At 37.9% G+C, this 25,323-nt stretch overlaps 1 protein-coding gene across 1 annotated transcript in view; it reads right to left on the bottom strand.

The window, feature by feature from the left end:
• Positions 1-2,522: 2,522 nt before the first annotated feature.
• Positions 2,523-25,323, bottom strand: part of LOC109921698 (dynein axonemal assembly factor 5-like) — a 106,206-nt gene continuing 83,405 nt past the window's right edge. The window contains exons 9-13 of the mRNA XM_048609877.1: positions 22,960-23,107; positions 16,492-16,642; positions 12,647-12,803; positions 12,076-12,267; positions 2,523-4,343 (exon numbers count right to left, since the gene is read on the bottom strand). Of these exons, the coding sequence (XP_048465834.1) occupies positions 4,204-4,343; positions 12,076-12,267; positions 12,647-12,803; positions 16,492-16,642; positions 22,960-23,107 (788 nt within the window). The 3' untranslated portion in view covers positions 2,523-4,203. The remainder of the gene's footprint in view (positions 4,344-12,075; positions 12,268-12,646; positions 12,804-16,491; positions 16,643-22,959; positions 23,108-25,323) is intronic.

Below are 25,323 nucleotides of genomic sequence, written 5' to 3' on the forward strand. Positions count from 1 at the left end.
ACGCTTCACCGGAGGCGCACTGACGACGATACCTGGCAGGGTGATGAAACATTCGTAACCAAACCCACCAGCTCAGTTATCTACAACCTCAAAATAACCAAGGCTTAAAAAAAATCACAATGCAGTGCTGATGGAATGCTGTGCTGTTGGACATGATAGTTATTGGAAAAGATGTTAAACTGAAGCCTGGCTGTCCAATACTTATCACTCAATCAACATCACATAAAATGTGACCATTATCACATTTCTGTTTGAGACTGTCTGCTGTGTTTCCTTAATTACACCAATCCCTACAACTGTAAAAGTACTCAACTGGCTGCAAAGTGCTGTTAATGCAAGTCTTCCTTATACCTTTTCTAAAACTGATATCAGAAGCTTGATAAGAGGAAAAGCTAGAGAAGCAGCAAAAAGCACTGTACACAAAGGTCAGAACCTAACTTTCAATCTATGTTGGTGGGGAGCAGGCTGAAGATTGGGGTCAAATGTAAAGAACCTTTGATGTAAATCAGATAAATGCACTAATCTGTATCTTGCAGAAATTCAACTCTTTAGTGACACCAAGTGATAAACATCAGTATTACAAGTGAATGGTTTGGGGGACCACTATAATTAATGAATCAGAGTAAACAAAATGCTTGATTATTTAATGTTGACTAAACAGAACCTGAACAAAACAGTTATTCAAGTCACTTGATAAATAGCAATAAATGTTGGGCTGTCAGTAACACTAATATACCAAGAAACTATAGATGAGACATTACTAAGACCGTAAAATGTAGGAGCAAAAGTAGGCCACTCAGCCCATTAAATCTACTCAGCCATTCAATGAGATCATAGCTGATCTGATAATCGTCAACTCTACTTTCCTAACTTTTCACCATAACCCTGATTTCTCCCTCTGATTAAAGTCTGTCTCTCTCTGCCTTGAAAATACTCTCTTTCACAGCCTCAATAACTGTCAAAGACTCACCACCCTTGAAAAAATGTTGGTTTTTAAGCAAGTCTGAAAACGATCAGTACAATGTGGACATATGGTAAAGGAAGTATACAGTACATGGTGGGACTTCTCAGGCTGGAGGAAAAACAGATAGGGAGGGACAAGAGCATGGTGAAGTATTGACAGTGAGGTACTGAAACATTCAGCATGGACAGGATACTAACAAAAGTCTTGGATGAGCTGAAATTTACTGCAGGTGCAGGATGGGATTTCTGCCAAGAGACTGAAATAGTCAAGTACTGAGGTGTCAAAATCTTTTGTCCAAAAACCACTTTCCAGGGGATCACAGTTTAAAGGATACTGCACTGAAGAGAAATTTCTTCACCCCAAGAGGACTGGACCTGCGCAATTGTAGGCTATTGAAAGCGGTTGAAGCTACAATATTCAATGTTTCCAAGAGCAGTTAGATATAGTGCTTGGGCTAAAGTGATCAAAGGTTATGGAGAGAAAGTGGGAATAGGGTAATGAGTTGAATGATCACTATGATCATACTGAATGGTGGAGCAGTCTCAAAGAGGGCGAATGGTCTACTCCTGCTCCTATTTTCTACATTTTTATGTAAGCAGCAGAAACAGAGGTAGAGATAGAGGCGTGTGAATGTATGAGTATTGCTTTGAAATGGTTGCAAAACAACTGTTTTCTTACAACTGTTCAGATTTTCAGATTATTTTCATCTTTTCTCAATACAGCACAAAACTAAACTCCATCTGCATTATATATAACCATTAGCTTGCACAGATTGTTCTTGGCTCTGGGTAGAAAAACATTTGAAAGGCAATATGCAGGTCAAAAGAAGAAATGACTATTTAGCTCATTTAGTTAACACTGAACAGAATTATCATCCACAACATTGATGGAAACAGTGGATTCACATTGGCATTCAACTCTGTTCAAGTCATTCAGTTCCCTTGCTTTAAGTACGGAAGAATCTTTTGGAGATCAAAATCCAGGTAAGAGAGCAGAATACAAAACCAAGCTTGTGAAGAGATGCAGGTTAACAGCCTATGCTGTTATCTTTTATGGCCTTCCTAGTCAATTAATGAGGGTGATCACAGAAACATAGTTCCTTAGATATTTTGGTGAACAATAAGGCAAGTCATATCATCTGTTGTGATGCTGTTAAGAACAGTTTGGAGTTTCTCCCAAATTTATAAAGCTTAACTACAGCTCCCACATAGTTGCGGTTGGACTAGACAAATCCAATGATTTTTTTCTCCCCTTGGATGAGGGAAGATCAAGGCCTGTTTTCTGATTGATTCCTGACACAGCCACATGGCTGAAGCTTGAAAATGTGAGGTACTGCAATTTTCACTCTTTCCATGAGAACCATCTGCAGAATGTGAAGGAAACATTAAAACATAAGTGCAGGGCAGTGAGTTATGGTGAGGAAAACACCAAAACCACCAAAGATCATCAACAGGCAACAGCATTCCTACCTTCAAACTAAAATTTGTGAACAAGATTTTTAACAGAAGAGTCAAAGAACTTTTTTTTTTAAATCATGTATTAAATTGAAGGAAATATTTTCACTTTACACAGCATCGTTCAATACTGGTTGCAAGAAATGACTTGGCTACTGAGTAAAAGTACCTGATACTAATGGTAGAACAGGAAAAGAAGGACATAGCAGCGCAGTGAATGGTGTAATTTTGTACAGGGTCCTTGTTTTCCAGCTTGAAATTGTCAAGAATGGAGCTTTCTTTGATTTTCTCAAATTATTACACTTCGTTCTGATTTGTATGGGTTATGTCAAATGAGTCAGGAAACCTTATTACTTACTACCCAAACTCCCTTATCTGGAGATATCCACCTTTTGAAAGCAGGTGCATGTTACTGCCAGAATTCAGCTTCCATGCCAAGATGTTTTCCCCAAAGGAAATCCAAATATAAAAGGTGCTCAAGCTTCATATGCACGTGAGGAGCTTAGAACTTCAATCTTGTGCAGAAATTTTTATACCAGGTGAATAATTCCTTTAATGCTGGTGTTTGTTCCACATGCTAAACCATTATTCCCAAACAGAATTTTTCCCAATCAATTATTAATTCAACAATGCAAAACGTGTTGCATAAAGTATAGCAAATGTTATTTTACTTTTATTGTAAAGGTACTCAAAAAACTCAACCCTTAGTTGAAATCGTCAATGAAATTTTTGGATATTCTAAAGATATTGAAATGTCTGTTACTGTACATTATAAAGCTCAACGTAAAAATGTAAATACGACTTAATATTAACACTGCAAACTGTTACAATATAGTAGTAAACACAAATATATTCAAGCCAAAAGCAATGTATTACAAAAATCACAAAATGAAGAAAAATATAATTCAGGAACAACAAATACCATATTTGCTGACTGATCTTCAATGGGGAATAATCAGAAACTAAAAATTTAATCCCAGAAAATATGCAAAGAAAACTACAAATGTTTCAAAAATGTAGACACTAAAAACAGAGCAGCATTTAAACAGGCAATCTTCAATAAACAAAATCAATAATCTCCGAGAAACAAAAATGAATACATTTATTCCTCATTTACGCAACCACCCCTCCAAAAGAGGCAAAAGGTTTAGAAACAGAGAAATAAGACAGAAATTGCCAGGCATCATAAATAAAGTACTTAAGTGGCAAAAGTACACAGCAGCCCAATTAACAAGGGAGAAAAGATGCATTTGGAAACAAGATTGAAACTGCTCTCATATCTTCATAAAATGCCAACTGTTTTGCTATGTATTCTAGAATTTTCCACCATTGCAACATTCTAGGCTCCAAAACAAATTCCAAAATGGTACGAACAGTACCTTCCTGTGCTTCACACATGTTCTTTCAAACATGCCATTTTATACAATGGAAAAACAAAGTTTGAAAACTGTATTGCGCTTTCAAATTGCTTAGAGATTAGGATAGCATATGTTTGAGCCACCAGCAATTTGATACAAGATGTTCTTTCTCCTTTCTGAAAAGTCTGAGAACTTAAGCAAGATGAAGGATTAGAACCCAATGTTTCTCAGCTAACTTCTGATAGCTGTCAATGCCAATCTATCATCAGTATTTTGATATTAAAATATCTACCATTAAATATCATGTTTAACTTTTAAGTTTTTCCCCTTTCATTCATATCCTATAAATATCATGTGCATATTTTTTCCACTATGATTCAACACGGCATCTGTATTGCATCTCCAATTGAAGCATCAGGTTCCAGACTTAGCTGGCATCTCCACTGACTGCCTGAATATGTTGTAGCAGCTGTTCACAGTAATGAGGGCTGCGATGTTTGTGCTTCACAGCCTCGATCTCTTGTGTCAGTAACGATGGAGAAAGAAAACTCCCTATTTTTAGGACATCTGTGGAGAGGAAATCAGGAGAAAACCATTTTTAACACCAAAACATACAAACATCTTCTCAAAGTCAATCCCAAAGTCACCAAAACAGCCTTTACAAAATGACCACTTACATATATATCACACATTTCATGATTCCCACAAGACATTCAAATTTGCTTTACAGCCAATGAATTACTTTTGAAATGTAGATTCTTTTGGGGTGTCAGGAATACAGCTGCCAATTTGCACATAGCAAACTCCTACAAACCGCAATATAAGCATGACCAGATAACCCATTTCAGTAATTCTGTTTTTTTTTTCATCTTCATAGAATTCCTATAGTGTGGAAACAGGCCCTTCGGCCCAACACCGAATAAATATTGACTGGAACATAAGAGAAAATTCCCCTGCTGCTCTTCAGAATAATACCCACAGTGAACTGTTTAATAAGTTGCATCAGGCGCTACCATTTCTCAGTAGATTACATTGGATGTCTTTTGAGATTAGAACCATTCTTCAGCAAAGCCATGATCAACACTTACATTTTAACCAAGTCAAACCAATATTGACTAGTTGAAGACCATTAGTAAATTAGTTTGTAAACAATGTTCAAACAGACTTACTGTAATTAATTATAAGCCATCAAGTTTCAAATCAGCCATAAGGAAGATGACGGCTTAGTTGCATTATCATTGGTCTGTTACTCCAGAGACCCAGGTATTGTTCAAGGGATTCAAGTTCAAATCTCGCCATGACAGATGGAAGAATTAGAATTCAATAAATATCTGGAATTGAGAGACTAATGTGACCATGAATCCATTGTTGACTGTAGGGAAAAACCCATCTGGTTCACTAATGTCTTTTAGGGAAGTAAATGCTCTCCTTACCTAATCTGGCCTACATGTGACTCCAGACCCACACAGCAGTGCGGTTGACTCTTAACTGCCCTCTGGGCAATTAGGGATCGGCAATAAATGCTGGCCTGGTCAGTCCCTCATCCCATGAATCAATAAAAAAACATAAACAATTTTAATTTATGGCATTGTAACTGTGCTGAACGAACATTTGCACGAACAAAAACAGAAGGTACTGGAAAAGCTCAGCAGGTCTGGGTTCCAGTTCTGAGGAAGGGTCACCGGACCCAAAATGTTAACTCTGATATTTTCTTCACAGATGCTGCCAGACCTGCTGAGCTTTTCCAGCCACTTCTGTTTTTGTTCCTGATTTACAGCATCCGCAGTTTTATCGGTTAACATTTGCATGAACATTAGTGGATAATAAAATCCTATTTTCATAGAGTTGGCATTACAATGATAAATCTTTTAATTAAATTTTTTTTATTTTTTAAAAGTGAAACAGTTAGAGATTCTTTCCAAAAAATTTGCAGCACGAAAGATCTGATAGAAAAATATCCAACTTGAATCTTGAATAATTAACTGGAATAAGGGTCGGCTTTCCAAACTAGGCATTGCTACTGATGGTATCTCACGTAAGCAGGCAGATGGGACCTTGGTTCAACATCTCATCTCAAAAGACAGCACACACAACACTGCAACAGCCCTCAGTACTGCAGAAAAAGTCAGCTTTCATGTTGTCACACCCTGGAAGAGGACTTGAACCCAGAACCTTGCGACTCAGAGGTAACTGTTATCTAGTAAGCCGCGGCTGAGACTCTTTTATGGGAAAAGTCCAGAACAGCAGAAGTAGGCCTTTCAGCTAGTAAAGTCTGCCTTGCCATTCAATGAGGTCATTGCTGATCTGATAATCCTCCACACCACATTTTTCTCTTTTCCCCATAATCCTCGGTCTTTTACCGATTTAAAAAAAAACTCAGCCTTCATTTGGTACAGAATTCCACAGATTCACTATTCAGAAAAATAATTCTTCATTTGTCTTAAATGGTGACCCCTCACTTTTCTCTCTCCATAGATGCTGCCAGACCAACTGAGCTTTTCCAGCACTTCCTGCTTTCATTCCAGATCTGGCAAAGAAAAACCAGGTGAAATTTATCCTACACTCCTGGTTAACAATACACATGCACCAAGATTTCAAGTGCAATTAGTTATGGACAACGATGCTGGTCTTGCTCGTGACATTCACATCCCAAATCTGTGAATAGCCAATTTTTTAAATGTGTTCTAATTATAAAGTTTTCCAGTAGATGGCACTGGAGATGCTTTCAAGGTCACATGCACAATTCAAATCCTCTGCAATTTACTTTAAATAAACATAGGAAGAAGAGCTCAGAATTCCAAATGCTTAATCTACGATAGCCTCACAAACTATCTTTAATCAGAGTATGAAATATCATTTTGCTGCACTGCTTTCTATCTGCCATGAGACCACAAAAGTTGCAGCCTAGTGAGCTCCTTTAAATCTGAACATTACTTCCTTTTTTCTCAAAAGTTCTCTTCGATCAATCCAACCCAATCCAATAACCTATAGCATTTTGCACAGGAGCTATCCAAAATTAGGTCTTAGTTAATTGATAGAAAACACAAAATGAATAATTGGATGATGATTCCTTGCTACAAAAAGGCTAGAAATGTTGCGACTTGTGTGTGATTACAGCTAATAAATCATTAATCAATGAGCATGTGGAAGCAATTCTCTTTTCATTCCAACCAACATGTTTTAGGCCCTCTTGTGGCACAGTGGTGGAGTCCCTACCCCTGGACTGGGAGGCCCAGGTTCAAGACTAGAGATGTGTAAGAACATCTGTGAATAGGCCAATTAGAAAAATAGGTAAAAAATAAAAGAAAGACAATTTTTTGAACCAATCAGAACCTATCGAGGGCTAACCATTTGCTTCCAGCTTGAAAAAGGATGTTGAGATTGAAGGCAGCAAATAAGAAAGGCCAAAACTGTGGCCAATATTGCACTGCTTACATTAATATTGCCTGTTCTTAAAATGAAATTATGGAAAACAAATATACATTGGTTAAAATGCATTAGTGAGTTTATACCCTCAAAATATGTTTTCTTCAAACTATAGAGTTCCTTGAAAATAGATCCAAAAATCCATAAATCTTGCTATGTTAGGTCCTTTTCATGCTGGGTCACTTGGCAGTGCTATTGATTTGTTCTAAGCAGCTAACCATAATAAAGACTGGCGTTAGCATGTATCTGCTTTCACAAGTGTAATATCGGATAAAACTTTGACTGCAGTGTTGTGAACACTGACCCAGTCGCATTCAAATTCAATGGAAACCTTGCTCGAACATGCCCAGAATTGTCCACAGCCAACCATCGAGAAGAAAGAGACCATCCATTTCCCTGACAGTACTGCTACTCATTGCTGGCAAGAGCTCAAAACAAGAGAACTGAAGAGCTGGCAAATATTCAGGGGACGGAAGGAAAAAAAAAAATCAATGTCTTCTGTGGTTTTAAGTTAAATTAAAACTGAACTGGTTACTCATAATGTTTCAAATCTCACTCAACAATGTCAGAGATGAGTAACTCAAACATAATTCCTCGAGCAAAGCATTATGTAAAACATCTTAGTTTTAAATGGCAGGCTGAAAATGAACAAATGAAGCAGAACAATTCAGATGAAGTGATAATGATGTATTTGTGTGCCAGGTAGCTTCAGCCTTCTTATCATGCCACCCACGAATAACACAATGCCAAGTAGGTATCTGAAGACATTAAACACCTTTCGGACACACACTTGGTAAAATGTGTATATTCACATTGTATGGAGTTATATAAATACTAAATGGAAAAAAAATAAAGGAAGTAAGGAAACCCAACTTACCAGCAAAAATTGCATTCAATACAGTTGCTGTTCATTTACTGCCACTTTGGCCAAGGCTGCATTTTACAGTTTGCTTAAGTGAAACCTGGCAAAGCCAAGTTACAGCTAATCATGCTGCATGAAAAATAGTTTTGAAAAACCCTTCATTCAAAACTTTTATATTTTTATTGGAACAAGTACTCATGTGGAGACATTTCAGCAAAGTATAAGTATCAATTGTGAAAGCAAAGAGTTTATGAAAGGATTCTTCAATAGATTCACCAGTTTTCTTTTAAAGTTCCTTAACTATGAACTAGTTCTGCATGAAGAAAAACATGATGAAGCACTATAAAATAATTCATGTTATTTTATTGATGCAAATGCACTCAATGACTACATTGAATAAATCCATAATGAATGGATTTTTCAGAGGTGTCAACCATGCTAGCATGAATGCCCTTGCACAGCATCAGGACTGCCACCAGAATTTTATATATTCTAGCACCGAGCAGAATGACAGTTTATGCAGAATACAAGTTTTTGGAGGAGTTATTTTGTGTTTCTGAAGTCAGTCATGGTTTTGCCAGCACTCTCAACAAACTGACTGCTTTCATGTACAATAAGCACTAAATTTGGCATATTAGTGACTCTCCTGATCAATAATGTAGAAACTGTTTACTTCATCCAATGATGAGCATCTCCCAGAGGCTGCTGGAACTGGAATTGTCATTCAATTTCTTTCCTCGCTCAAGGGCACAGCAGCACCCTTTACTGCCAGCCCAGTGGAGATCAACCAACTGCACAAGGGCAGAAAAACAAATCTGGGCCAGCCCCTACCACAGGACATGGGTCAAGGTGGACGAACCATTCTGCAGGACATGGTTTTGGGGAACATTCGTTTCCCTAGGACATGGGGCAAGGGGTCAGCCTGCTCTGCAGGACAATATTACTCCTGATATTAAATAGTCACCATGGTTTGAGCCCATATTAGGTCCTCTCTACCTCAAAATAAGGAAATACCTCGGGTTCACTCTATGCTTTCTCAAAAGGGACAACACATAGCTCCCACAATGAATTTAATTGTCAGAGATTCATAGTCTTGTCTTTGGTATTGTGCATTATGGAAGCTTCTTTTGCCTCCCCTTTGTTTTGGGCTTTCATTGGTTGGAACAAAATAATTATCTATGACAGTAACAAAATGTCTCGAAACAAACTCCACATTGGGGTTTCAACACTGAACAAGAAAAAATCTGAAACCAGACGAGAATTCTTTAAGTGAAAAGAATGTCTGTTACCAAATACCTACTGAACCTTTAGAATTTGACAAGGGATTAAACTGCTGTCAACAGAGCTAAATCCAATTACTTCCTGGGGGCAGGAAGTCACTCACAGTGTGATAAAGAAGCAGATAAAATAGGCATGAAATGACGAGGGTGACAGTTCAGTTCTCGACATGTCCATTCTCAAATGCAATACAAATCTGATTTATAAGCACAAGCCTTTCTGCTTTGACATTATTTGGATACTACTTACTTGTAAAAGTCTAATTCAGCAGTCAAGCCATGAACACTAAAGAGCAGAGAGATTCAAATCAGGTTCTTTACAACAGCTCAACCTATGGTGTAAACATGTATTACTTGGCCACAAAAGCTGGGTTTTCCAAAACTTGGTTTGTCAACATGGCTTAAGATATTCTATACTATCTTTTAAGTGTTAATTATTGAATACATTTAAAACTGGGAAAATATCCACACAAATGAACCTTAACGCAATGCTGGTGCAACTTATTTCAAACCAAATAGACATTAGAACCTGAAAAATTGAGGAGTATTGCATATTACCAACAGGAGTTTTATGCTACACAATCCTAGCACAGTATATTAGCACCATCATCCACTTCTTCACAGCTCAGTTCAGCCTTCAAAATTAACATGTTACTAACGACAATGCTCAGAAAATCCCAAGAGCAATGTGATGTTTGTCACAATGTATCCCAATCCAAAATCTTCAGCAGATAAAGAAAACAAAGATAATCAAAACAAAAGAGCAACGAATTAAACTTTCTAAGATCTAAAATTCAAGGGTGTGGTGCCATCTTCAGTCCGAAAGATACAATCCAGCATTCAAAAATTTTTAAACGAATGCGTCTTAATTTTGTGTTATCTTTATTCATCTTGGCCCCCTCTCATTTTGCCTACCTCTCTCAACACAGATTCGATCGGTCTGCTTATAATTTTGGTTGCACCAATCTATGGCCATATGGAAGGCTGGGCAAACAAATGGGGCAAGGTTAAAAGACAGGTTAACAAGATCCTAGCAATGTAAGATTTCAAACATTCTTGGCCAAGCCAGCCATTTTGTTAAGAAACAAGAACAGGTGTGCCATTAATACCATTTATTGGAGTCCATGAAAAATGTTGGTCTGGCTATTCACGTTAAATGCTTTTCCAGATCATTAAAACTGGTTTGATCCTTTCTCCTATCACCTTTTGTTTTAAAACAGTTTTTATCTAATATTCTTTTTTACGTTTCTCATTTTTCACGCTCCTTTCTTTTGAGTTTTCTACCCTCTCCCATTAAAGTTCACAATGCAACATCAGTGTCCTATTATGATCTGGCTTCGGATGAAATTTTCCATTGCTATCTTTGGAAGCCCTGGTGAGCAAAACCGAGCTATAGACTACAAATCAACACTGAAATATGTATAACATTACCACTGCACTGGATGCAACTTTTAATCATGGGGTCTACTATGTCCTTGAGATTACTACAGTCCTCATTGTCTACAAGCCTTTGCCAAGGTTCCACAGGGTAGACTAATAAGTAAAGTTAGATCATGTGGGAATCAGGGTGAGCTTGGAATTGGACACAAAATTGGCTTGATGGTAGGAGACAGAGGGTGATAATGGAGGATTGTTTTGCGGACTGGAGACCTGTGACCAGCGGTATTCCACAGGGATCGGCACTGGGTCCACTTTTGTTTGTTATTTTTATGAATTACTTGGATAAGAATATAGGAGGTATGTTTAGTAAGTTTGCGGATGACCTCAATATTGATTGTTTAGAAGACAGTGAAAAAGGTTATCTAAGATTAAAAACAGATCTCATTAACTGGGCCAATGGGCTGAGGAGTAGCAGATGGAGTTTAATTTGGACAAATATGAGATATTACATTTTGGTAAAACAAACAAAGGCAAGACTTATACAATCAAAGGTAGGGCCCTGGGTAGTGCTGTAGAACAGAGACCTAGGGGCTCAGGTACAGAATTCTTTAAAGTTTGGAGTTTGTGTCACAGGTAGACAGTGTGATTAAGAAGGCATTTAACACACTGGCCTCCATTGCTCAGACCTTTGAGTGTACAAGTTGGCATATTATGCTGAGGTTGTACAGGACATTAGTGAGGCCTCTTCTGGAGTACTGTATGCAGTTCTGGTTGCCCTGCTAGAGGAAGGATATCATTAAATTGGAAAGAGTTCAGAAAAGATGTACCAGGATGTTGCTGGGACTGTAGGGTTTGAGTTATAAGGATAGGCTGGGACTTTTTTCACTGGAGCGTAGGAGGCTGAGGAGCGACCTTATAGAGGTTTATTAAATTGTGAGGGACATAGATGAATAGCAAGGATCCTCTTCCTAGGGTGGCAGAATTCAAAACTAGGGGGCATATTTTTAAGGTGAGAGGAGGATTTAAGAAGGCCATGAAGGCAACTTCTTTTACACAGAGACTGGTTCACATGTGGAAAGAACTACCAGAGGAAGTGGTGAATGTAGGTACAGTTACAACATTTGAAAGACATTTGGATTTTCATGAATAAGAAAGGTTTGGAGGGATATGGGTCAAACGCAGGCAAATGGGACTAGTTTAATTTGGGAACATGGTCAGTGTGACTAGTTGGATCAAAGGGTTTGTTTCTGTGCTGTATGATTCTATGACAATTGATAGATTGAATAGCAACAGATGCTTCAGTTAAAATAAAAAGGAAATTAGAAAATCAAGGAAATGTACTATTCACTCTTACCGAGAAGCTGTTTTTGGATATGACTCTCTGGATCGTCCAAATGAACCAAAAGTCCACGATACAGGAACTCAAGGTGGCTCTTGAACAGTAATTGATCATAACAATTCCCAGTGCACTGGAACCAAACACTTAAAGCTTTGGCAGCTGCTATACGCACTTCATCCAAACCATCATCCAGACGTTTTAAAAGCTCTAGTTTAAAAAGATAGAAAATGCTCATTAGTGGCGCACAGAATCTGCATGAATGATTAGAAAGCAAACAAACAGAATATTTCTAAGACCTCCAGCAGTAATAATCTGGAATATGATTCTAAGATCAACTAAACCTCAGGCCCAAACAAGTTTCTTTGAATTCAGTAGGATTCAGGAAGTAGTCATATCTACAAAATTTCCAATCAACTTTTCTTTTGCCATTTGTAATTCTCATGATCAAAGAGATTGCAAACATCAAACTTGTCAAAAAGGATTAACAAAATATCTGAAAATGCAAGCATTAATGAAAAGTAAGGAAGAAACAATTTATAGTGATACTACCAGAGCATTCCAAAAAAAATCCTGGTACATACATTACCTGGATACAATTTATTAAGCTTGTCATGATCTAACTGATTCCCACAAACTTTTAAAATAGCACTGATAATCCGACAGGCCAATAATCGAGTCATTTTGGAATCTTCATCCAATGCAGCGATCACTTTTGGCATCAAGTCTTCATATACTCCAAGAGCCTAACAAACAATTACAAGAAACATGTCTGACTTTTCACACAATCATCAAAACTGCAAGTGAAACAAAGTTACGATACTAAAGGTATTATACTGCCGGCCCACATGAATTGAATATTGTGAAATGGGAGAGTTACGTACAAATTTACAAAGCTCTTGCAAACCACAATTAAACTTCAGTCTAGTTCTAAAATTTTAACATTTGAAAGCCCAAAATACAATCCTAAGTTCGTTGTTGCAACCTTGCTTGATCAGAAATATGTAACACGGAATTGTAAACAGGACTCAGCTCTTTCATTTAAATCTCACAACTCCGCACAGCTCTAATTGCCCTTTAGGGGAAAATCAGATTCTGAAATCCTGACTCACTGATCCCTGCTCCTCTGTTGTACATAAGCACATTGAACTGCTACATTGAGTTAGAAATTATATGATAATCACTAATGATTTTAACATCAAGGTGAAATTTTCATATTTCAAGAGAAATACATAAAGGGCAATTTGATTAATTTGTTCCAAATCATATCATGTCTTGACAGTTTCATCTTAATAACTCTGCTTACAGTGGCAGAGGGTCAGTGTCCAGTGGAAACAGATTTACATTCATGAGCAATACAACCAGATGTGAAATGAGGAAAACAAAATTATCCCGCAATTTGTAATGACATACAACACACTGTCTGAAAAATGGGAAGTAAAATTTAATATTTAGTAAATATTCTTTGACCAACTTAATATTTAACTAATATTCTTTTAGAAAGTTACGATCAAGAAGGAAAAACAAGCAATATGCAATTAAAAATAGCAGAGAAGTGGGACTAATGGCACAGGCACAAGGGCCAAATGGTGTTCTGATATGCTCTATCATTTTGTGATTCTGAATATTCTGCAGAAATAGGTAAAAACGAAATACATCAATTACAATACATCTAATCTTAGAGTCAGACTCAAATAGGAAGTGAATGGCCAGTAAATGATTAAATTCAGTATTGGTACTGACATAGGTTCAAAGTTGCCAATGTCAACTTTTGGAGTTATTTCAGATATCTGGCACACAATGTGATCAATTTGCAAAAGGAAAGGTTTTTTAGGATATATAGCAGAAGCTAAATGCTTGTAATCAATTCAGGAAAGAGCAGCATGAAATGAGGAAATCCAGGATTTTTCAACTGGATGTACGCAGATGGATTGAATCGCCCTTCTCATCCATAGCTGGCATGTACTGTATTAACTACACACAATCCCTGAATACTTCGTAACATACTAGCCAAGGGTTTGTTCCACCTGGGAAGCACTTAACACACATTAGATTGAAACAAAGCTTTAATTTGCATTTGCCTGCAATGCTATAGTTATTATTTTAAACATGATAATTGCATTGTTAAACTAGTTGATGAATTGAAGAACAATTAATTGCTACTCTGTACTCTTGCAAACCACTATTAAGGTTGGCATATACCATCTGTGCTATAAGATTTTCTTCTGCTTTATTTTTGACTGTGTAGGACTGATGAGGAAATTACTTAGTGATATGAAAGCAAATTAGCAGAAACACTGGAAGCTCCTTCTTCAGCTTATGTATTTGCATACTTAAAAGAAAGCAAAATCTCTTCCAAGATATATGCGAAGTAGAAATTCATCTGTGAAGGGAATGCGGCCAACATTTCCATCGGGTGTTGAAACAGTAAGCATATGGCTTCAGGTAATGTTATTTCTCCAAAAGTGAAGCCTGAATTTTTGCCAGGAATTTGACCAATTTCTTGTGAAGTGGTTTTAGGGTCTGATGCTGGCCCACTTTAAAATGCAACTTTGCAATGGGAATTTTCTTCTTATGCCAAATGGTTTGATCCATTTTCAAAGATCATTATTTACATGCAGCTCAGAAAGCTCCAGCTGCTTAAACTTCAAGCAGAGGACACTGGCAGCAGGAAGACGCTGTTTTAGATGGGCATTTATGGTTGAAATGTTTGATTAGGAATTTAGACAGATTTTATGCCTCACAATCAGATTTCTCACATATCACTTCATTCAACTTTAGAAAGCCTATTTGCCTGATCTTTGCCCTGGGAATTCTCATTTTCTATTATCCAACAAATTCCAGGACTTTTCCCGATGGGATGAATCTAAACCTGCCTTCAGTAGGCAGAGACCACATGCAGGAATGAAAACTAGTTGCAGCACTGGAAATGAGTTCTGGCACTGTGGCATACCCCTTGGCTGCTTGGTGAAACGAAGATCTTTGGGGATCCTTAAGACTAAGCAAAGACAGGAAAATTATGACTTCTTTACTTGCAACTTTTTGCAGTTAATCTCAACCCCTCATGGAGACCTTACCTGAACTGCATTCTTGAAGGAGAGTGACAATTCATGTACGTTTTACATGAAGCCAGGGTGCTCTTTGAATAACCCAGAATAGGAATTTGCCATGCACCTAAGCTTGTAGAGGGTGCAATGCATTCAAATGTACTGGCATATCTGCCCTTATGGGTTTGCAATATCACGGTTTCTGCATGAAATGCAACATGTGTCAACACTTGCAGGCCTAGGGGCACAGAACAAGGGAATGGAACTGACTGTAATGCTCAACAGATAGCTAGAGGGACCTTATGGACCAAAATGCTTGCCATGGCACAATAAATGGTTCTACAAGTGGTTGGGGTCAACGAAACTCTGGTGTCTTGAAATTATGTTCTTTGAATGCCAATATCCAAGGCTTTCAAATCCCCAGTATTTTAATAGACACAATGAACACGTAATGCAGTTTTATTACTAGCTGCTGAAACAGCAAAAAAAGCCCCTAGTTATATGCAGAGGTGAACCTCAAGATATAGGGGCAGAGTACGCACATGGTTTCAATGTGAAGGGATTGAAACTAGAAGGAGATTGGGCCATACAGGTAACAACAGAAAGGTCATTGCCAAAATGTCCTACAGTCAGAATCTCAGTCAGAAATAAGCTACAAAATGTCTTCCTCATGAGGAAAGAGCATCTGAATTCACAATTTTGACTGAGAAAATAAATGCCACACACAAAAGAACTAATGATACATTCTCTTCCCTTCACTGGTATGTAAGAGAACATGTTTTAAAACTTCAAGTAATGCCTTAAGAACCTGCCTTTATTCATATGCATATTCATCGTTCTTCAGATGCAAAAGTTAACAGGGGGAAAAATAGAGAGGTTCTTTTATTCACTATTTTAGATGCAAGTGTCAAATGTTTGGACAAGTTTTTTTTTGACATATTGAATTGCTAAGTTATTGCTAGTAAGAGGTGTCTGGAGGGAACAAGTAAAAAGTACGTGCTACACAAAAACTGAAGAATGACGAGCTGTTCCAGAGGAGCAAAAGGGAAGAAAGCAAAGAGAAACAGAAAAACAGCAACAGAAAAATGACAACAAGCACACACTGGTGATACTTAATGAGACAGACAGTCATTAAAGAATGAAGGAATATGGAAGAAGATTTGACAGACAAGTTCCACTGGAATCATTATCTGCTCTTCTACTTGGATTTCATGACACTGAAGCCTGACTAAGGCTCCAAAAATGTTAACATATTTGAAATTAATGCAACATGAACATTCTGAAATTAATAGGTGGCCTGTCTACCATTTTCCCTGACAAGATTAGTTAACAATAGAGTGGATTTGAGATAGCTTGTCTTTGAATCTTTGACCCTTCTGGGATATACCTGTTCCAACGTAATCATCTTGCTATGCAGCAGAGCCCACAGACAGGATACAGCAGTTGTGCGGATTGCAGCTGCTGTCCTCCCAGCATGCCACAGCAGATTAGGCACCAAAATATCTCTTACAAGTATCTCCAGGTAGCTACTGAAATGCCTGAAGCAAAACAAAAGACACTGCAGTTAGCAATGGAAAACAGGCAGGATTATTAACTTGTACATGTGGAATTTTTTAATTTTAAAATGTTGTGGGTGGGAAGTCACTGAATTTCCGAACAAATAATTCTGCAGGCAAGGTCTAGTCAGACAGGAACAATGTTTTTGTTTTGCTGAACTGACTGGCTTTGCTCAATAAGAAACAGATTAATCTCACCAAATAAACTGACCGTTAAAGATGGAATATTAATCAAATTATGTCTTGCAATTGTGGGTTCTGCAGTTTTCCTTGTAATTTTTTTTCTAAAACACACCACAGGCTGCAAGCAGCTTGCATTAACAAAAACAGCAGGCCAGGAGGGGAGTAACCCACTCCTCAAAGATTACTGTTGTGGTGTTAATAAAATGCTTCAAGTTCACAAAGGAATCAACTAACAAAAGGTGACTGTAGAGAATAATCACTAGAATGACTGCTGTGTATAGCCTTGTGGACAATATTACTTACAGTTCACAAGTTCTTGTCAAGATTACCCATTAACTGCTATGTCAAGAGTTTGCCTTTTTAACTGCATAATTATCAGGAATTATATATTCTATCTTTATACCAAAAACTTAATATAATTGTCAACACCAAAGCAAACCTTGTAGCCGTTAGAATTTCAAAGCAAAGGTTTATTTTTCCTCTTTCTCTTTCCCTCCTAGTATCTGACCTCTCCCGAATATAGGTACATTGTTATTGAGTGTAATTCCTCTTGAACCAATTATAATTTAATATCTTGCTGAGTACCTGCTGTTTATTTCTGAATCTAGACAAAGGGAAAGAGCTTGCCAATTTGAAAGTGGATATGGTATGTTTAATTTCAGTGATTAGGATAACAGAAGATGGTAGCATTGTGGTAATGTCACTGAACTAGTTATCCAGGTGAGTAGTCTGAAGACATGGGATAAAATCATACAACTGCAGTGATGGTGGCCATCTCAACCACCATCAATTCTCCAAAAAAAAGCTGTCTGATTCACTAATGTCATTTAGAGACGGAAATATGCCATCCTTGTGCGGTCTAGCCTCTAACTAACTCCAGATCCACAGCAATGTGGGAACTCAATGGGCCCCTGAAATGGCCAAGGAAGCCATTTAGTTCAAGGACAATTGGAAATGGGCAACAAGTCGTAGCCTCGTCAGCACACCTACGTGAAACAATAAAATTTCTAGCCAATAATAAAAACCAAAGCATAATTGCTTTACTTTCACATTTCCTAATTATCTCTGTGACTGAAGGTGAGCAGAGGTCATGTTCTCACTTTTTAAAATCTGTAACACACAGCTCAAAAACCAATGGGCAAAGTTTAAAAAACAAGTAGTCCACAGGTAGAATACGGCCTAAGAACAGCTTCATTTTTGTTGAAGATGTTGATCTGGACCTGTTTCTTTCAAAAAAAAATTATCTATTAGCACTGGGAAATGGGACAAACTGACTTATTAAAATAATGTAGATTACCTCAGCTATTGTGGTACAATTTATCACAGATGTCAAAATGAGCAGAGTTTTCAGAGGAGGTTACTGAACGTGAATTGGCCTGAAGTCTCAATTAAATTATAAGTTCTTCATTAACTGTAAAATGTACTTTTTCAGCTTTGTAGCTGCAGAATATCAAGCAGTCAGGGAAAAATCCCAGGGAAGAGCTGTGCAACTATAATAATTCTGAGATAGCACAACATGCGGAGGTTAGGTACTTGACTCAGAGCCCTCCTCAACTGCAACCTACTGTCTTGCAAGTTACTTATAGACACATCCAAAGGTCCACTCAGAACTATGCATCTGCAGGCCAGAATACGCTAGCCTACGGTGATTACATTTTGACTGTTATTCGCAAGAATTGCAGGTTTTTCCTCTCACTCAGTAGATGATCTATGGACAGATTTTATAGTTATAGGATTAATTATGGGCAAAAGTCATCAAATGTTGGTTGACATAAGCCATTTTGTAAAATGCCCTGTTACTTGAGTCCAATTTAAAAATATTAAAGATACAGTCTAAGTACTTGAAGTCGCCAATTTACCTCTTTGAAAGACTCGGGTTAACGGAAAACACTCACCAGGTTTCTGTGTTTAACAAGAAGTACTCTATATTACAAATAAATCAGTTCTAACTACAGAAACAAAACATGAATTATCAACATATAGCTTTATAGTTGAAACTCTAATGCCCTAATTAATCCCCTGCACACACACACACAGGCAGATAAAGATAGACAAATATGGGCCTTATGGGTAGAGGAAAAATGCTGAAGAAATAGTTCGATAGCACCAGTCTTCAAGACTTGATGCTGTATCTGTTGAGTTTCCCAAGACTTCGGTTCTCCGGTCTCCTTATTTCTAGATTCTTTGAGGAAGACACAGGGTGGATGGCACACTAATTGTAACATATTTCACTTACTAGTTTGGGGCAACAGTTTACAGCAACTAACTACTATTACAAATACCTTCCAGTCTTCTCTGCCATCTGACTCTTCTCTCTCTTCTTCTTCTGTCCAGGAGCCAGAGAGCTGTTGTCATGCTGATAACTCTGACATCCATAACTAGCAACTAATTTGTTGCTAGATGATGCACACTCTGCAAACGTAACTGCAACCGGACTTGGTGCAAGTTGTGACATGAGCAGCAGAGGTCTGGATGGCTTCAAATTTGTAGGGGACAGAATGTAGGATGCCAACCATTGGAACAGTCAATTCTAGTGTCAACAAAGACCAGAACGAACGTTTTGGTAGTTGAGATGGTGGAAATGGGTGGTCATAATGATGGTGTGAATGTGATCTGTAGTTCATTTCAAGGTCACTGAGACACAAATTGTTAACAGGTTTGTTGAATCTCTCACTGCTATTTGGGAGAGGGACAGTTTTGGGGCTAGGGAACACAGTTTGGACAGGGACAAAAAATGGTTTCAGTCCTTCCAATATTTCACTGGTGGAAATGTTTGCTCATTCAGCACTGGATTCAAGATAACCAATCTGAGAATTTTACAACAATGACGGTGTCAAGAAAGGCAGTGACATCATAATGCTGCTTGTTGCCAGCGAATGTGGAAACTAACTCTGCTTTCAGATGGTGCTGCGAAGGGACAGCATATAGATGAGAAATTGGATGGGGGTATAACAGGTCAGGTTGCAGGAGCAGGAACAATTTGATAGATATGAATGGAACCAAATGAGAGCAGTTTCATCTAGTTTGAAGACATGGGGAGGAGTTGATGGAATTTGGCTTTATCAACTGTGTCGAAGGCTGTAGAGAGAGCTCAAAAAGGACAAGGATGGAAAAGTTTACTTGTTTCACACTGTCACATAGGGTGACAATAGTTACTTTGATAAGGTCTGGTACTGCAGCAGGGGCGGTGAGGAAACCCACTTACAGGGATTCAAACATGGAGTTTGGGAAAGATGGGAACAGACCTGGGAAGTGACAATACATTCAAGAAATTTGACAGGTAAGAAGCAAATTGACCCATGAACATATGTGCCAAATCTAAATTCTGTCGGATCTGAGGATTTCCTGAGCTGAAGATTTAAAGAGCAGATCTTTCTGGCAAAAGTAGGTGATTTTTGACTGACATCAAATTTCTGCACCTGAATTATCAACAGCTAACTTCTGCAGCTGCATAATAATGAGCAATTTTATGTACAGTAGTAGAATTGTTCTTCTTCTAACAGTTGACATTTTCTTCAGGAAAATGGGTTGTGTGGAGGGTCTCAAGATATGTTGTTTCCGTGGAGGGTCCCCACCATTCAGGTAAAACAAAACTGTATAAACCTCGACCTTACAGGATATCTTATACAAGAGCTTCTTTAACATTAAGGAGCTAGCAGTCGTCTGCTGCTCTGCTGCCTTCAACAAGATAGGCATGGTGCAGAAAATCAGGTTTGGGTAGTTCAAAATGTGCTTGTTAACTTAGCTTGATTTACCTTAACTTTCACTGTTCTCAATTTTTTTATATTTCAATGTGCCATTGAAAACTGAGTCTTTGATGTTTACTTGGAGGATTGTGGTCCAAAGTGCTGGATTTATTGGCTGCCCTGAATGATTCTCTTGTTTGGGTATTTCCCAACTCTGCCTGAATGGCAGATAACAGCCGAAGCCTCCTCTGATGGAAAGGTGTACAGATTAAGTATAAAGCAAGTTCATCTTAAAGGAGTAGAACACACTTCTAGCCATAGGCAATAGAGAAGACACAGCTGCAGTTGATGCAACAAAGTTCAATAGAAAACTTCCAAAATTTATGACAAAGTACTTCAAATTTAAACAGAAGTGTACATAAAAGTCAGATTATTAAATGCTGCACAGAAAGAATTTCCTTCTATTAAGGAGCATTCATAACAATAATTGGCAATATTATCAAGAGGTTAAAAATGACAAATTCTGACTTTAAAGCATACAAACCTGTATAATATATGCAAATCATGCTTGAAAATAAATAGCAATGCTAAAATAACAGGTATCCTGTGAGATAATATGAAACAAAGCAAGGCTAATCATTGTAAAAGATAAAATGAACTGACTGAAGGGCCTGTCATTTAAGGTTATTGACCAGATTGGAGAGATTAGGGGAGTGGTGGTTGTCAGGGTATCATAAGATACCAGAGGTACTTCTTATCTCTTGTTCCCTAGCTCATTTCTACCACTTTTTCCCCCTCTGTACCATGCATATTTAGTGAAGCAAGGCAGACACTATAGATATGAAGAAATTAAGATGTCAGCAATATCATGCGACATGCTAATTTACATTTTGCTACACCTCATCAATAACGTACACATTTGCATCAGAAAAATGCACTTAGGATGCCAAACTTGAATCTCCCATTAGTGGATGGTACAGTCGGAACATGCCTGTTAACCTCAGCAGCTTTGGCTGACAAGGCAAGCGAGAGAAAAATGATTTTCACCTGTGTTATAGTCAGCACTGTCCAGAAGATGGCACTCCCTTATTATAATTGTTGAAGTGACCTCAGCTGCTGACAAAATTACAACTCATTCAAGTTCCAACCAAAATAGCATGTAATTAAAAGTAATTTCTTAGAACATAATTAAATACATCATGTGTGATTGATGTTGGATTATCCAGAGAAGGAAATGTCGAATTTAATCCGGTTAATAATGCAACCTTAACTAACTAATGCAATTCTACAAGGTGGTCTACATTCAATGACCCAATTCCAGTTTTGTCTGTGTGTTTGCATTGTTCAGAGAAACCGTTGATAGGTAAAATGTCCACATCAAAGTACAATATTTGTTTGGCTTTAAACATTTTTCCAATAGGATTTGCACAAGGAAGAAAAACAAAAATGCTTTTTATTCAAGGCCAATCATGTAAAACAAGAAAAAGAGAAAACAAAATGAGAGCAAAAACAGAACAAGTGGGTGGGCCATTCAAAAATCATATGATGAACACTTGGAGTCTGGCAGTCTGCACGGCCAAGAAATATCCAGCACCATTAGCATTCATTTGAGACAAAGAATGAGACAGTGTGGCCCTTAGCCATGACAGAGAAATTGTGCACCTGTCATCTGAATCATAAGTCTGTAAAATTCCACAGAAAAGTTGAAAACATCCTGCAGTGACCAAGTCTAATCTGTCCCAGGGTATAGTTGGTCTCCAGTAATGCTTTTTATATTGTCATTGCAAATAATGCATCAGAAACTTGCTGTCCTTCAGGTCAACCAAAGCTGGCATGCATGATGAAACAATTATACATAAAAATCAACTATGAAGAAGCAAGCCATTCAAAGTGGAATAGTGTCTCATAACCCTAAACCTCTCCTGCATTTCACGAGTTAACTTCGCACTGTCAAACACCATGAATTGAGAGCTTGTAAAACTGCTCTTTGAGATGACAATTCCTAGTTTAGAAGGTTGTTTCTTTTCCAGAAATGCAACCATTTTTTAATGACATATCATCATCTTTCAAGAAAGTGCCTTGGTGGAATTCCCTAAATGATCGAAATCTCGCATGAGATGCATACACATCTGAGCAAGGATTTGTGCCTGGCTTCAGAGGAACAATGGTTTTCAGGTTACTCAAAATCTCAAAGTGTGAATACTATTTACTCATCTTAAGATTTTCATTCCTTTATTGATTACTCAATAAAGCAGACATGCCTTCAAACAACATCAAATGATTGTAAAGGGATGAATCTAATAACGACTAACCAGACATAAATTTTTCCTTAACCAGAATACAAGGAAATCCAAAGTTGCAAACTGACACAATTCTCACTCGGAGAAATTTGGAATTTTGAACTTAAACATGCATCTGTAATACACCTACCCTTGAGAATTCAGAGTTTCATTGGCATTAAGCAATAATTTTGACAGCACTGTGAAGACTTTTAAGCGCATCTCAGGATCTTTGCCGGGCTGAAGGCAAGTTTTCAAAACTGGAAAAACTTCATGCAATGATTCCCCAAGCACAGGACCTACAAAACAATGCAAACAATCTCAGGAATTGATTCCACAGAAACAGCATTTTCAAGAGGTACTTTGAGTGTACTTAAAAGTTAGATAATCACTATGTGCATAATGGCTACTTTGAAATGAACATCTACAAAACTGAAGTCAATTTTATTCAGATTTTATCCAGTTAGTTTTATACATGTTGCAGCTAATTGAGAACTTGCGTTATGGAAACCATTACAAAAAGAACGCCCATTTTACTTAATTCATTATTTGCTCAACTGTGGTAAGTACCTTCTGTGTAACAAATAATCACAGATTGCATTCTGAGTGGCTTTCAAAGTATCTGGTTCCATTTAGGAGCACTGCTAAGCTCAACAGAGTAAACTCACATCTGTGATAAAGCTGTCAATTCTCAAAGATCCTATCAGTTTCTCACCTCACACAATGACTGTGAATTCTGGATTGTTCTGACCAAACTATAATATAAACACAATATAAACAGTGCCAATTGGCAATTTTGTTATTTTGAAATAAAAACTTCCACCTGCAGCTTAGCAGGTTAAAAACGCCTCCAAAGAAAATGAATATGAATTTGTCTAAAAGGTAAGCAGTTTCATTTAAACCCCTACTCAGCTCCAGCCCTGTGGCAATGCATAGATCGTGCACAGAACTTGTCTCGAACATGCTTTACATACGGTATTATTACAAAACTAGGTCATCAGATTTAATTCTGCAATGAAACAAGTGCAACATTATCAACGTGATCTGGCTGCTTGACAAGAGGAGTATTTTAAATGAATCTCAAATTATAACACATCTTTGAACATTTTTTGATGGCAGTGGAGCTTTTCTGGCAGCAAATTCAACTTTAAAATATTAAATGCTCGTCAATTGCACATTGTCACCTTCTAAGGTCAAGCATTACTGCTGTCTATTATTTTGCATCACAACTAATCAAGTACTCTAATGCAAGTTTTTGAATGTACTAATTTCAGAACATAGGTGCTGAGAGCTACAGGGACAGCCGTCAATATGCACTGTTCAACTAAGAACAAAAGAGCAAAAGAGAAGTACGGCACAAGAACAGGCCCTTTGGTCCTCCAAGCCTATGCTGGTCATCATGCCCTGACTAAACTAAAAAAAAAACTTCTGCCCTTATTCGATCCATATCCCTCTATCTCCTCCCCATTCATGTAACCGTCCAGATGCCTCTTAAAAGTCACCAATGTGCCTGCTTCCACCACCATCTCTGGCAGTGCATTCCAGGCTTCTACCACACTCTGCGTGAAAAACTTACCTCACACATCTCCCTTAACTTTTGTCCTCTCACCTTGAACCTGTGTCCCCTTGTAATTGAAACTTCAATCCTGAGAAAAAGCCTCCGATTATCCATCCTATCTACGTCTCTTATCATTCTGTAGACCTCCATCAGCTCTCCTCTCAGCCACCGTCTCACAGTGAAAACAATCCTAGTCTTTTTAACCTTTCCTCATAGCCAATGTCCTCGAGATCGAGCAACATCCTGATGAACCTTCTCTGCACTCTCTCCAAAGCTTCCACGTCCTTCTGGTAATATGGCGACCAAAACTGCACTCAATACTCTAAACACAGCCTAACAAGGGTTTTATATAGCTACAACATGTTTTGCCAACTCTTGTACTCCATGCCCTGGCCAAGGAAAGTAAGCATGCCATACACCTTCTTAATCGCTTTGGCCACCTGTGTTGCCACTTTTGGGGAACTGTGGACCTGCACACCCAGATACATCTGTATGTTATTGCTAGAACCCTTAGGAACATTAACAGTATAATTCACACCTAAATTTGATCCTCCAAAATTTGATCCTCATTTTTAAGAATCTTCACAAATCGCTCATCAATAGTTTCTACTGGAAATTAACAAATGCCTTTTGCTTTTAGACAGCAGAAAATAATAATTTCAAACACATAGGTATGGGCTCAAACCTCCACATAAATATCCCTTTGACAGCTGCACACAGAACAAGAGACTTGTGCTTGTATTTTTCAACGAGCAGTAGGCATACACAATGTTATTAGAAATCACGTCACAACCTTACTAGATGGCAAAAGCTTGTTGGACTTGCCACCCTGAATTAGCTAAATTGGAGACAGAGTTTCTATAATCATGGAAAGGCCTAAACAGAAGAAAGTTGAAAGGAGACAAAAATAAAAATTGCTGGAAAAGCTCAGCGGGTCTGGCAGCATCTGTGGAGAGA

This window comes from Rhincodon typus, chromosome 21 (assembly GCF_021869965.1).
Source record: "Rhincodon typus isolate 14 chromosome 21, sRhiTyp1.1, whole genome shotgun sequence".
NCBI lineage: Eukaryota > Metazoa > Chordata > Chondrichthyes > Orectolobiformes > Rhincodontidae > Rhincodon > Rhincodon typus.